The 15,802-nt window shown below is 32.2% G+C and overlaps 1 protein-coding gene across 1 annotated transcript; it reads right to left on the bottom strand.

Moving 5' to 3' along the window:
* Positions 1–11,280: 11,280 nt before the first annotated feature.
* On the bottom strand, positions 11,281–13,458 carry LOC123196620 (subtilisin-like protease 4). Its single transcript, XM_044610670.1, has one exon. The coding sequence runs from the start codon at positions 13,456–13,458 to the stop codon at positions 11,281–11,283; it is 2,178 nt and encodes a 725-aa protein (XP_044466605.1).
* Positions 13,459–15,802: the final 2,344 nt, after the last annotated feature.

Genomic DNA, 15,802 nt, shown 5'->3' with positions numbered 1-15,802 from the left:
GTCTTGCAAAAAACTTGAAGAATGGAAAATTCTCATGTCCTACAAACATGTTGGGTTTTTTTTTTTCTATGTAAAAAGTAAATTTGAGTTGTAGCGTTTATAGATGGAAGAATTTTTAAAGTGTGCTGGAGTTTGGCATGTTCTATAGAATGTGCTTGAAACACCTGCTTAAGGAATACAGTTGATTGTTGTTGAATGTAGAGAATTAGAGAAAAATCACACCCATGATCAACAAGCTTGTTGTCATATTATTAGCAAAGTTGATTTAGATGTCTACAACAACTTTATGCATGCGAAGACAACAAAAAAGATGTGGACAATATTGGTAAATTCCAATTGAGGCAATGATAATGTGAGAAAGGTTAAATTGCAAGAATAGAGAAAACAATTTGAGTTGGCACAGATGAAGCCCACAAAAGGTGTTAAAGAATTTTTTGCAAGAATTAATAACATTGTTAGTGTTTTGCGTATAATAGTGAAGAGTTGAAGGATGGTCAAGTTGTTGAAAAAATCATGCGATCCTTGAGTCCTAAGTTTCATCACAGGAAGACAATTATTGAAGATACCAAGAATCTCGACACATTGTGAATTAACAACTTAAAAGGCTAACTGGAGACATACGAGATATCTCTGAATCACCAACCTATTGATTTTAGTGAAGAGGTGCTATAGGCATAGTTAGTTCAAACTAGGGAGAAAGGGCAGACCTCCAATACCACTGATTCAAATAAAAAAGGCCAAAATTTCAGATGTAAAGGTCATAGAGGCAAAGGCAATTTCAGAGGTCGTGGTAAAGGTAACAATTTTAATCAATAGAGAAGTTATAATTCAAATAATCAGCAGCAGAATAATCAGTAGAACAATAATAATTATCAGAAGTGTGATAAATCAAAAATTGAGTGCTATAAATGTGGTAAGATGAATCATTACCAATATGAATGTTGATCTGATAAGAGATTTAATAATAGAAATTTTCATGCAAAAATGGCTGAGAATTTTGCTGATAAAGATGAAACAATTTTATTTTCTTATTCTGGGGATGAAGAAAATCAGAAAAATAGTTGGTTTATTAATTTTAGCTGTAGTAATCACATTTGTAGGGAAAAGAAGTTGTTTACAGATTTAAATGACTTATTTAGATCTTTTGTTAAATTTGGGAATAATGAAAGGATGCCTATTCTTGGAAAAGGGAACATTGGTATTACTTTGAAAAATAGTGCTTCTAATTTTATATTTGATGTGTTATATGTAACAAACCTTTATCATAATTTATTAAGTCTTGGGAAACTTTTTGAGAAGGGGTATGATTTGCATTTTAAGTTTAGCATTTGTACAATTAAGTATGATAAGTTCGAACTAATTGCAAAGGTAAATATGAATAATAATCGTTTGTGGCCTATTTCTCTTAGTTATGGTGACTTACCTTGTTTTAGTTCTATAACTTTTAATGATACTTGGTTGTGGCATTTACTTTTTGGGCACTTGAATTTTAGGAGTTTGAGTTTTCTTGCTAGAAAAAATTTGGTTTCTGGGTTGTCTTCTATTACTTTTCCTGATAAGCAGTGTGAGTCTTGTATGTTAGGAAAGAAACACAAAGATCCTTTTCCAAAAGGAAAGGCTTGGAGAGCTAATAGACTATTAGAATTAATTCATTTAGACTTATGTTTAGTTGAGGTTGTTTCCAATAGTGTTAGAAAATATTTTGTTACTTTTATTGATGATTACAGTAGGAAGACTTGGGTGTATTTTCTGAAAAATAAATCTGATGCATGTGATATGTTTAAAATTTTTAAATACTATGTGGAGAAGCAAAGTGGGCACTTAATTAAAATTTTGAGAACTGATAGAGGCACTAAATTTACTGTTTGTGATGATTTTTTGAAGAAAAATGGAATTAAACATCAGTTGATAGCTAGATATACTCCTTAGCAAGAATAGTGTGATTGAGAGAATAAATAGAATAGTGATGGACATGGCAATGTCCATGATGCATTCCAAAAATATGTCTAAAGGTCTTTGGGCAAAAGTTATTTCTTGTGTTGTTTATGTTTTGAACATGTGTCCTACAAGGTGCAATTATAAGAAAACACTATAGCATGTTTGGTCGAGTAAGAAGCCAAATATTTCTCATTTAAAGGTATTTTGTTATCTTACCTATGCACATGTTCCATATGCTCTTAGGAAGAAATTGGATGACAAGGCAAAAAAAATTATTTTTATCGGTTATAGTCATGAGACAAAAGGATATAAGTTGTTTAATATGAATATAGGAAATAGTAAAGATGTCTTTTTTTATGAGCAAGGCATTTGAGAAGCAAAAGGCTAGAGGTATTACCACAACCTTCGTATAGGCCTCCATGTATTGTAGATGGAAGCTTTTATAATTAATAGGAAGGACAATTTATGGAACCACCTTGAAAATCCTTCATCTTCTACTATACAGACTGGTCTTGTGGAGTCATCTAATCGCCCACAAAGACAACACTAGTTACCAGTCCACTTGTAGGATTATGTTGTTGGTAATGATAATGATTTATCAAACGAGGATATTGTAAATTTTGCATTATTTGTAGATTGTGATCTTGTCACTTTTGAGGATGCTATAAAAGACCATTGGATTAGTGTAATAGATGAGGAAATTCATGCCATTGAGAAGAATGACACACGAGAGTTAACCACTCTACCAGTTGAAAAGAAGCCAATTGGAGTCAAGTGGATGTACAAGACCAAATTGAAAACAACTAGAGAGGTGGATCACTTTAATGCAAGGTTGGTTGTTAAAGGTTATAAAAAAAAGGCAGGTCTAGATTATTTTAAGGTTTTTACACCTATTGCTAGACTTGATACTGTTTGAATTATTGTTTCACTTGCTGCCAATAATTGTTGAAAAATTTATAAAATAAATGTAAAGTCTACTTTTTTGGATGGTGCACTTAAAAAAAAAAAGTGTATGTTGAACAACCTATAGGTTATGTTAGAAAAGGCCAAGAAAATAAAGTTTACAGGTTGAAAAAGGCATTGAATAGGTTGAAGCAAACTCCTAGAACTTGATATACTTGTATTGATTCATATTTTGTTGAGAATGGTTTTCTAAAATGCCCATATAATTATACTTTATATATTAAATTTAATTATGGAGGAAATGCTCTTATTGTATGCTGATATGTGGATGATTTGATATTTACTTGCAACAATCTTAAATTAATTTCTAAATCCAGAGAGACCATGATTAATTATTTTGAGATGATAGATTTGGGATTGATGTCTTATTTTTTTGGAATTGAAGTTTCTCAATAGGATGGTGTAATATTTATTTGATAGAAAAAATATGCTAGTGATATTTTGAAGAGGTCTAGAATGGATACTACAAAACCAATGATGACCCTAGTTGAAGAAAAATTAAGGTTGACAAAAGATAGGACTGGTGAATTTGTTGACATTATTTACTTTAGGAGATTGGTAGGGAGTCTTAGACACTTGATTTTCACAAGGTCTGATATTACTTTTAGTATTAGATTAATCAGTAGATTTATGAAGTGTTCATGCTAGTCACACTTACAAGCAACTAAAAGGATATTGGCATATATCCAAGGTCCACAATCTGATGATATTTTTTTATTCATATATTGATGATAGTGGTTTTATTGGTTACACAGATAGTGATTACATGGGTGATATGATTGAAAGGAGAAGTACTTCAGGTTATGCTTTTTATTTGGTGTCTGGTGTGTTTTCATGGTATTCTAAAAAGCAGTAGATTATGACTTTATTAACTGTTGAGATAAAGAATATGGCAACAACAAATAATGTTATTCAAGTTGTATGGTTGAAGGGGATATAAGTTTTTACAACAAAAGCAAGATGGTCTAACAAAAATATTTTGTAATAACAAGTCTATTATTAATTTGACTAAAAATCCAGTTTATCATGGTTGCAGCAAACACATTGGTATCAAGTATAGCTACATGTGGGATTTGGTGCAGAATAACAAGATTGAGATTGACTATTGCAAGACTAAAGATCAAGTGGTAGATATCTTTACAAAGCCATTAAAGTTGGAGACATTTGTGAAGCTGAAAAAGATGTTGAACATGCTCAAATTTGAGGAAATTGGTTTAAGGGAGGCAATGTGAGAATTAAACCAATTTTTATTAGTGTATTTAATTAGTCTTTATAGACCTATTTTCACAGGATTATAACCCTTAAGCTAGTTTTATATTACAGAGGTTACTATCAATTTTTTTTAGAGTGGTTGGTTTCTTTTTTTTTTGCATAAACTTTGTGGCTAAGGTTGAACAATGTTTTTTGTAATTGTTTTGTGATGATTTTAAGCAATGAATTGAAAATTAAAAAGTTCTGCCTCATAGATTTTTTTCTGGTAACTATCTTTGTTCTTCTAATTTTATTATTTTTTTAGCCAATATTTTGGCTCTTCTTATATATATATATATAGAGAGAGAGAGAGAGAGACAGAGATGTATGCGCTCTAGCTTATTGACCTCTCTCTGTTTCTTGTATGAATTTCTTTACTGCTTTACAATTATAAAATTAACTTTATTATAGCTACACTATTAAAAAAAAATTGATATAAATATAAGTCGTGTACTCCAAATGATAGGGTATCCACAAAAGTGTTATTTGGAGTCTCTTATCCCAAAAACAAGTTCAAGGGGTGAGATAGTCTCTCTCATCCTAAAAGCTGACTTAAAGGGTGAGGTTTTTGTCCATACTTATATACTCACACTTAACTTAATTCCCAACTAGCATGGGATCTTAGCAAGAGATATAAAAGATTATAATTATACGCCAATAAAAACATGAGATTGAAGATATTCACATTGTTATTCCTCAATTAGAAAACCAAGACTTTGTGCTAATTAAATAATTGAAGGACCCTTGATGGAGCATTCTTCAGTACATAGCAGAAGAACTTTAAGTTTGTCTTTGCTGAAGACATTATTGTTTCTATTTAATTGACGAAGACTTATATTTAAATTATTAGGGTACTCATGGAACCCGTTCCTTACTGCGTGAACCTAAGAACAAAACCTACAATTTTTAAGATACATGAACACTGAGTTTTGTGCCAGTCAATATAAGATTCCTTAATTACTTGCTTTGGCACCATTGGGAAAATGGCATTTGTAAATTGTAATCTATAAGAAGTTTACGGTTGACTACGACTTAGAGTAGTAACCTTCCATTTTTCTCTTCTATTTATGTTGCAATATCAATTGTGATTTCATCATAGAAGAGAAAAGATGAGTTTTCTAACATGGTCTTATCAACTTAATTTCCTCTAATTTTTGTTTTTTCATTCTCAAGCATCTGTAACACTTTGTTCTTATCATGAAATTTTTGCTTTTTTCCAATTCAAGCAACTCCTTTTTTTCAAAATCACTTCTTCTAGAGATTGCATACATTATCAGTCTTTCTTAGCGAAAAATGATGTTTTAGAAAGAGGATGATGATTGTTGCTTTTTGAATGGAATCACATAAGATAGGGTGATAGGCCATATGATTGGCATCGACCTAAGTTATAATTGGCTTTATGGAAACATCCCTTTTAACATTAGCCTTATTTCCTTCCTTAATTGCAGAGATTTAATTTAGCTTTTAATGATTTCAGTTTCTTTCAAATTTCCTTTGATTTTGGTTGATTGATTACCTTGACACATCTCAATCTCTCTATATCAAACTTTATCGGTATTATTCTATTTGAAATCTCTCATTTGTCTAATTGGGTTTCACTATATATTTCAAATGGTTATTATCTTTTCTTAGGCACTTATTATCCCTACTTAAAGATTGACAACAATTAAGTTAGAACTAAAAGGCAAGTTTTTCAAAATCTAGTTCAAAATTTGACCATGTTGAAAACCTTGCTCTCATTAATATAGACATGTCTACCATTGTACCAAATTCATTGACAAATCTATCTTCATCACTAACTTCTCTAACTCTTTGTTATTGTAATTGGCAAGGGAACTTCCCAACTCCTATATTTTGCCTATCAAATTTATAGAGCCCTATGTTAAAAGGTCACTTCAATTTAATAGTAATTTCCCCAAAGTCAATTGAAGTAGCCCACTTAAGTTTTTGGATGTCTCTGAATTGAGCTTTTCAGAACAATTACTGAATTCCATCTATAATCTCTTGTCCTTAAGGGAATTGCATCTCAAGAATTGCACTATAATGGGATCAATTCCTAAATCATTTGGAAACCTTACACAACTTAGTTATTTGAGTCTCTCAAATAACAAATTCCGTGGTCAAATTCCATCATTTCTTTCAGATATTGTCCAGCTTCATTTTTTAGATCTTTTAGATAATTACTTTATTGGTCAGTTTCCAAATTTTTTGGTCAACTTAACATAGCTTTCTACTTTATACTTGTCAAGTAATCAACTCAATGGTCTAATTCCTTCTCATATCGATGCCCTTCAAAATTTAGTTGATATTTGTTTATACAACAACAATCTTAATGGCACTATACCATCTTGGTTATTCACTTTATCATTATTGGAAACGTTGGACCTCAGTGATAACCAATTAATTAGCCATATTCATCAGCTTTAGAGTAAATCTTTGAAAGTCATTATTTTAAGTCGAGCCCATCCTGAATACAAGCTAAGTTGAGCTTGAACCTAAATAGGGTACAAGCCGAGCTGAGCCTGAATATGGAAAAAGTAAGGCTAGGTACAAGTCAAGCCGAGCCAAGCCGAGCTTAAATAGGGTCCAACTCATTTTGATATGAATGAGCCTAAGGCTTGACTTAGACTCATTGAGCTTAGTGGAACACATGTTTATGTTCGACTTGCTTCGTAATTTTACAGTTTATGATTGGCTCAGATTAGCTTCAGTTCGTGTTTAGTAGTCAAACTTTGCTCGGGTTTGCAATAGTTATTCATCTCAGGCTTAGTTATAAGGCTTAGATTTTAGGTTTATGTCAAATTCTGGATTATTCATATGTATAAGATATTATTCATAAAAAATATATACTGCATATGTGCAAATTCTCAAATTTATTTGTTTACAAAATAACAAGAAATAATCAATATACTCCAATCTAAAATATGGTGACATGACAAAACCAAAACATTCCAAAAATTATCTAATTATAAAATTGATCTATGACAAAAAACAAGAACTCGTTTGTAAAACCAACAGAGGATAACATTTTAATTACAAACCGTATCAAGACATTGAAACACAATAAATTGTTCCAAAACAAAATCAAAGAGCCTTTACTTTTGACTAGAGAAAACTATCATAATCGTATAAGAAACCTTGAAATGATAAAACACGATCCAGAGAAAACTGCCTCCCTGTCAAACCTCAAGCAACATTGCATAATTTGTAGCAACCCAACAATTAGAAAGCACACACAAACAACAATTAAAAAGCTTCGACAACAACCTAATAGTAGCATCAACATAAATTCTTTATTTCACAGTAGCATTTTCATTTAGAGATCAATAATAAAATAAGAAGCATGTCAAAGCAATTACGTTGTTTGAGACATATATGAATATAATTCATTCTTACTAGTACGAGAACATTGCATTATCCTTTAGTACTTGATTGTTTAAGTGTCTAGTAATATGTCAATCTTAGTATCAACTTCTTTAATCTTCAAGAAAGCATACGACGTGGTTTATTAAATCAATTTTAGATATCATAAATAAATAAGTATATGAAGTTAAAGTTATACCTGTATTGGTTTTTTTACCTAATGTTTGGCTCAGATCTAATCACCTCCACACATAAGCATGCTTACAATTTTTGGTGTTAGAGATGTCTTATATGGGTCAATCACTCTACCCCTGACACTAAAAGCGCTTTCTGAAGTGATGGTAGAGATTAAAACTATAAGAATCTCGGCTGTCATACGTGACAAGACTAGAAACTTGTTTGATTAACAGACCACCAATAAAGTACATTAATATTTTTGGCTCTATACCTTCTAATGTCTCAAACTCAAATACATCATGTTCGAGGTACATTGTCAACTCTGACTTTCTTGAGGCTTCACTTTGTCTTATCTTACAATGCATACGTCATTGCAACACAATAGTAGAATCATCTATCATTCCATGTAAAGATATGGAACTAGAATGTATTCTTATAATATTTTTTATTAAAAATACATGACTATAAATTAATCTAAAACTTTATGAGTTATGATATGACAATTAATATTAATATATAATGAAATTATATACCTAAAGTAGATGATCCCATCTATGATGTAGAGGTGAGGGATGGGCTTTCTGTTGACGAAATTTTTAACATACTCACGATATAACTCTTCAAGTATGTGGCAAAGGTTGTCCTACTCAACCTTTGCATCATATTCCCTATAAAAAATGAGATAAGCAAAGTTTATAAACTTTAATTTATACCTGCGATAATAAGAAATTAGCTTGTTATTGCATACACTAGATTGATATTGATAAACATCATACCAATAATCAAGATTATTATCTTAGTTCCAGTACGATTGTGACCACCACGAGTAGGTTAAACTTTCCCTAATGTTTGTCAAACTTCAACATCATCAGTCTAACTATTGACGCCACGACAGGATCAAATTTTCTATCTTTTAATAGTTATTTTACTCAGAAAAATTCCATGAAGTACAAGTTAGCCATTGGATAGTCAGTTCCTGATACAATCATACTAACATTATTAAATACTCTCAAAAAATCACAAACTATAGCCAATTTGTTCAGTTGAACCTCATTCAATAATTATTGCAAATGGTTTCCATCCTTAGCTCCGTAATGTAGCCATACTTCTCAAAAAATCAACACTACATTCAACATATTATAAGTGATTTTTCATCTAGAAGGGCAATCCAAAACCAACTTCCTTTCTTTAATTCCACAAATTTTTTTAGTGCTTGTAAAGTCTCACTACCTAACCTCACTAGCACGCACATATTTCACATAGTCCCTTATTTTTTCAATAATATCTTTAATCTCACCAATACCATCTTTGACAAGTAGATTGATGATGTGAGTCATGCACCTAATGTGGAATGAATTTCCCCTAGAAACCAGTGATCCATCATTCTTAAAATCTTTTTTCAATGAATTGATGTACTTGTCATTCATTGATGCATTATCTGTAGTGATGGTGAACACCTTTTAATATAGAATTAATACATTTATAAATTATAAATTTTGTCACTTAGCAATCAAGATATACTAGCTAGTAAGCAAAATAACCTTGAACATTACTTATGGTATTGCGAAAATTCCATATTATTCTAGAACCCAAAATTCCAAAAATTAGGTTTGTACTTTATAATTTATAGTTTAATCTATAGTTGTATATTTGATTTACAGAAGAAATTAGTTGACTACTTGACTTAGTTTGTTCACATTGTCGAGTTAGCTTGCTAGAGAATCATTGAAGAAACACTAAAAAGAGGCCAAAAGTTGTTGTACAATAGAAAAAAACAGAATGCAGGGAAAAGATAAGAACGACATTGAAGTCATGGCAGCTAAACAACATCAAAGTTGTAGCATCCAGGAGTGTGAACTGTAATAGAATAGAGGAGTTAGAGATAGTCTGAATGGTAGTAGAATTGTTAGAGAACTTACACTTAAGAAGAAAAGCGAAAATTTTGTTTAGAAATTAGAACTTTAGGTTTCTTTTTTTTTTGGTTACTTTATTCAATAGCGCTTCATACTATGTCGTTCTACTTTTGTTATGATATAAATAAGCCCAACTTAGCTTGCTAAGTTGAGCAAGCTAAGTATTGCCCTGTTTGATTTCAAACTCGTGTTCATTTTTTTATTTATGCTTAAGCTCACGTTTGTATTGGTGCTTGTTTTTGGCTTGTTCGAGAAAAACTTGTTTCAAGCCTAAAAAAACTCACCTTGAATCTAGCCCTAGGAAAAGGTTGGTTTAGGTCAATCAGTGATTGAACTAATTTACTAGTGATTGGATCAAAATAATGTTTAAATCAATATGAGTTTGGCAACCATGATTGCGTCCATTTCTTGATCTAGATGCTTTAGATTAAATTTAAGCTATTTGATATAGATAAGTCTTTCCTAACCTTAACATTATTGTTAGCTCTTGAATTCAACCCTATATGTAAGTTGCACTATCAAGTGTTCTCACCGTACTACTCATGGAAGGCTTCAATTGATTAGTAGACTAAAGAACTTTATGGCTTGAATATTAATTTATCTCTGATTTGAAAGTCCAATTGGTGAATTGCCAATATGGATTTACAACTAGATACTGCAACAAAGAAAGGGACTTTGAGTGATGGAGTGATATCAAGCTTCTTCTCTCATTCACAAATCTGATAACCAATGAGAGAAAAGTTTAGTACATGACCAAGACTTTAATGCAGTGGTTTTCACTAGTGGATGACTCAAACTTGGTTTTATACTCGCACTCTAGAAACTAGTAGTAGTAATTGTGTTGTTACACTTATTTTTGCTAAAACTCATGAAGACATCAACAAAGAAGTAATTAGCTAGTTCATAACTATACGAATGGTATGTAATGATCAACTACGTCATATACTTGCTAGTCCATGGTATAATGTAGATAGAAGAGCTTCTGTATTGAGAGAGAGAAAGTAATTCTTGACCATTGTGACCATTTTTCATGATCTCCTTAATATAACTTTCTCTTCCCTTACTATTACAAGATAACATTATCACTTTCCACCAAATCGAAGCACATGATTCCCCATTTTCTATCACAAAATGATTCTAGCATACGATTATGTAATTACACTTATAATCTTATTTCTTATCCTATAAATAAATGATTATACAAAAACTTAGATATGACAACTTTTACATTCTTACTATTACACTTTTGAATTATAAATTCAATTACTCAGTAATATTATCATGAATGTAAGCTTCTAACTAAGTTAACAATGAACCATGTTAAAAGCAGCACTTGGTACATAATTTTATGGTTTCTCATTAATTACATAGGATGACACTCATGATCCGATGTACATCTTGTTGGTGCCATTTGTAGCATCAACATGTATGTTAAATATGGAAAGCAAGCAATTTTATTGATTAGAAATTGATCTACAATGAAACAATTTTGTACATAGCCAGAGGAAAAAAATTAATTTAAAAAAAGTGGTACAAATTATTCGTGATATATAATATGACCAGTAAAAGTTTTTCGTGTTCCAATTACCACCCACAAACATATATATATATATATATTAAAAAAAACAATTTAATAAATTTAATAATACTAAAATCAATTGATCAATTTATAACTTTAGAAGGTGACAACTATTGGGCTACTAACGACATGATCTGTAGAAATCCAATTTAAGTATCCTTGGGAAAATTGTCCCGCGGTTGTCTTGGTTTTAGAAAATGTGATCGAATATGTGAAATTCTCGTTAATGTTCTTGAACTTTATTAACGTAGGTTTCACAACTATGTTTACTCCTTCTGGTGGGAAAATCTCAGCACGGTAAGATGACTGAGGTTTACCCACATTTCTTACTGTTCTTGTGTATGTTTGAGGATCACCAGTCTTAAGTGCGAGAGAGAAAGAAGGATAATTCAACTGTGCTTCCTTTGTTCTCTGAACTTTTGAGCATTCAACATTACGACGTGCAATCATCCCTACCTGTTTGTCATTATAATTCAACCCACATAAATAAGGAATGTAATCATCTGCTTGGATTTCATAAACCAGCCCTGGATCGTTTGCTTTTGATGGGTTAACATGCCCTGCGCCAATTGTAAAAGCGTTGGCTGGAAAATTTCTTTGGTCAACGATGGGCTTGTTTTCCCGATTTACTATCTCGGCAGTGGTCATCATGGCAGATTTTATGGCAGCTGGTGACCAGTCAGGATGGGCGCTTTTTAGCAGCGCTGCAACACCACTAAGATGAGGGCATGCCATTGAGGTTCCAGAAATCATGTTAAATGTTGATTTTTGCTTTGTGTTATTTTCTACAGAGAACGGCCAAGCTGCTAAAATGTTCACCCCCGGTCCAATAATGTCAGGTTTCAAGATTCCAGGGCTTTGTACGTTGGGGCCTCTTGAGGTAAAAGCAGCAGCTTCAGGAGCAGATTTTTTACCAAATTTAGTTCCTTTAAATAAGATTGTGGCTGTTGGTAGAACCGCTGAGTTTAAATAGGCTTTAATACTCATCCCTGCAATGTAACTCACATGTGTTGTTGGCAATGCATTAGATTCAAGCGAGGTATCAAAACCAACTTCCTCGTCATTCAAGAGAATCATAGCAGCAGCACCAGCATCTTTTACTTCTTGTCCCATTTCAATTCCTGTTATACTTCCATCTCTATCACATATCACCACCTTGCCTTTAACATTACTATTTTTTAAAGATCCTAGTGAGCACCATGCAGATTCTTCAGTGTCATTGACGCCAGGATAAACAAGGGGCAATTGAGTTAAAGGAAAGTTTTTTGGTTGGAAAATTGCTTCACCATTATATTCTTTCCCATCTCCAAGTTTTGCTGTTGCAACTATGCTTCTATCAGTGGTGCTCGCTCCTACAGTAAGAATCCATGGCGCTTCATTGGACAATGATTTGAAAGCGGGTCCAGAATTTCCTGCTGAACAACTCACGAAAATGCCCTTTTGAATAGCTCTAAATGAAGCCACTGCAACAACGTCGTTGAAGAAAGCCACAGAATCGCCACCAATTGAAAGCGAAATCACGTCAACTCCATCAGCAATAGCAGCATCCATTCCAGCCAAAATATCAGCCTCACGACAGCCATTTGCATTACAAATACTATAAATTGCTAAATGGGCTAATGGCGCTATGCCAGCTGCTTCACCATCGACCTGACCAAACTCATTTGCCCCTTTAACGAAATTCCCTGCTGCTGTGCTTGCTGTGTGAGTTCCATGCCCCATTCTATCAAAAGCTGTAGCATTTGTAGCGAAATTTCTTGCCCCAATTATCTTATTATTGCAAGCCATTGCAACTAAATCACATCTCCCTTTCCATTTTGGTGGTGGTGGAGGCACTCCTACGTCGCTGAAAGAAGGGTGACCAGGTGTTATTCCTGTGTCCAAAACTCCAATAATCACTCCTTTGCCAAAATTGGATTCTTTCCAGAATCCTAAATTTTGTTGCAAGCCCAAGAAATTAGGACTATGAGTTGTATGTAGAGGCAATATCTTTTCAATATGAGCTGACACAAACCCTTGTTTTTTCTCCACCTCTTTTACTTCCTCTGGTGTCAAATTTGCAGCAAAGCCACTAACCACCGTATTGTAGGAATACACCATGCGTGGTTTCTCATGTGAGCCTGCTGTGTAAACGGGCAAGAATGAGTTATACCAACTACTCCTATCTATTTCCGATGATTGAGTTGAAAACCTCCCCATATCTTCTGGCTCTGTTACATAAACGACGTACGTTGATAAGGTGCTTGGCTTCTTTCCATCGATAGCCTCAGCCATTGCTACCATTGGAAAAAAACTCGACATGAAAATTAGGCAAATGACAATTGCAAAAAGGATTTGTAATTTTCTACTATTTTTGTTACCCATATCTACTAGAATATTCATGTTAATGATTTGAGTTACAGCAGCTATTTCTTGAACATATATATAGAGAAACTGAGAAACAAACATTAGTTAACGGGTACCGCAAGCAGCGAGCAATTTATTTACAACCAGTGTCTTACATCTTGTTGTAGTTAAAACTGCGTAGATCAATGGCTGTAATCAAACCGAGGATGTAACAAAATACTTTAGGTGTTTATAATAATATTTTTAATATTTTTCCTTTTATTGGCTTAAAAGTTATTGAATTTGATTTAACAGTAAATTACATTTTCCCTCCTAAGGTTTTGCCTAAAAACCTTTGCTACCTAATGACATAAATAAAAAATTTTCATCCAAAATCAAAATCTGTTAATGAAAAAAATAAAAACTAAAATAGTGTCAAAAAGTGGAATTATCATTTTATCTCTACTATTTTATTTTTTAAAATTATAATATAACCCAAAATTAACAAAAAATAAAAAATCTTCAAACATCTAAATTACATAATCACTTTCTTATTTCTCTTAACTTTCCGTCACCCTCGCCCCTCTTCAGTTAAGTCAACTAAACCATGGCTACCATTTTCATTTTCGACAACCATATACGATGATGATCTGACTTCTAAATGCACTCCAAACATCAATATCTCTATTTCCGACTCATTTTCCTCAACGATTTTGTCAATTCTTACTGGCAAAACCTCTGATTACTCAAATCGATAACTGATGACAATCTCCCTCCATGACATGAATTAGTATCTCCGTGGTCTCTATCACAACTTTCCATCACATAGCCTTGTCTTTGTCGGCAGCCTTGAAATCGTGGTTTGACTGCCCACAACAATGATAGGAAAATTCAATGGTGGCTAGAGTTTTAGAAGTATAAATACAAATTTTCAAACTTGTTAAGGTTAAAGTGTCATGCTATGTTAAAAATTTCTAGGTCAAATATATATAAAAAAAATTCTTTTAAGTTTTTCAAAATTTATGAACGGCTAAATTACATTTTTGCTCCTATACGTAATTTTTTTAATAAAGTTTGCTTTTTTGGTGAAAAGTGTTATTTATATCAATTAAATTTAAAAAAGTGTATAAAGCAAAAATTTTGGGTGGAAATATGTAATTTAATCTAAATTTAACAGTAAGAAAGAATATGTTCATTTAATAGCTAATGTCAAATAAACCCGAACGAAATAACTCTACCATAATAATTATTTGAGTAACACATAATTGGTCTATCTAACGTGTGAAATATATTTTAATGTTAATGATTTTAGTCTACTAATAGTCAATAATTGGCTAAATCATTTGATTTTACTGTAAATAATTAATTTCTCATTTTTAGTAAATTATAAAATTACCCTGACTACTTAATACATATATATATAAATTGTCCATTGGTCCATTTTTTACTAAAATTATAAAAATATCATAAACTAATATTTGAAAGAATGGGACATCTTCATTTTATCGACCTTCCATCACGACTGTTGGTCGAGTAGAGGTGGATTTGAATTGAACCAAATCGAATATGAATTAGCTCGAACTCAACTCAAAAGGTGTTAATAGTGGCTTGAGTTCGGCAAGCCAATCCAAAGGAAGGTTCGAGTTCAGCTTGAAAGAAAATTTTAAAGTTCATGACTTGACTCGAATTCATAGCTTGAATTTATAGCTCATATTTGTGACTCATAGTTTAAATTTACAGTTTGAGTTTGTGACTCAAATTCATATCTCGAATTTGATAAAACCAAACATTAGATGCAACAAATTTAATTTGCAAATGTTGTCAACTTAATCTACAAACAAAATGTTACAAATCCAAGTCTAATATATATTTCACAGAACTAATGTCGACCATATTCATTAACGCACATTACAAATTCAACATACATGACATTTTCTTAACAGCCCATCCTCATTTTTTCACTTGTCCTTAGACATTGTCGTTGGTCAAATGCAACCATCAAAGTTATGAAACAATCAAATAAACTCAAACATGAATCTGTAACAAATTAATTAACAAACAAAGATATTAGGGTTTCAATTAGAGTTCTTACAACTAAAGATGAAAACTTGAATATTTATAGTGCACAAGTCGGTGACAACAACACAACCAAGATCGTGGTTGGTCGAGATAAACTTTTATGGGGTTGCAATGATTGTTGATGTGATCAGACAATAAGAATAAATGTTTGGAGGAGAGATATCAAGATAGAGATCAAAGAGAGATCAACATCAAGACCGGAGATAGCGACTGA

Source organism: Mangifera indica, chromosome 14, assembly GCF_011075055.1.
Source record: "Mangifera indica cultivar Alphonso chromosome 14, CATAS_Mindica_2.1, whole genome shotgun sequence".
Lineage (NCBI taxonomy): Eukaryota > Viridiplantae > Streptophyta > Magnoliopsida > Sapindales > Anacardiaceae > Mangifera > Mangifera indica.
This window is presented reverse-complemented; position numbering and strand designations above follow the sequence as displayed.

Bases quoted from the DNA above. Each gene is read 5' to 3' on its own strand.
- LOC123196620 (XM_044610670.1), bottom strand. From the start codon at position 13,458: ATGGCTGAGGCTATCGATGGAAAGAAGCCAAGCACCTTATCAACGTAC.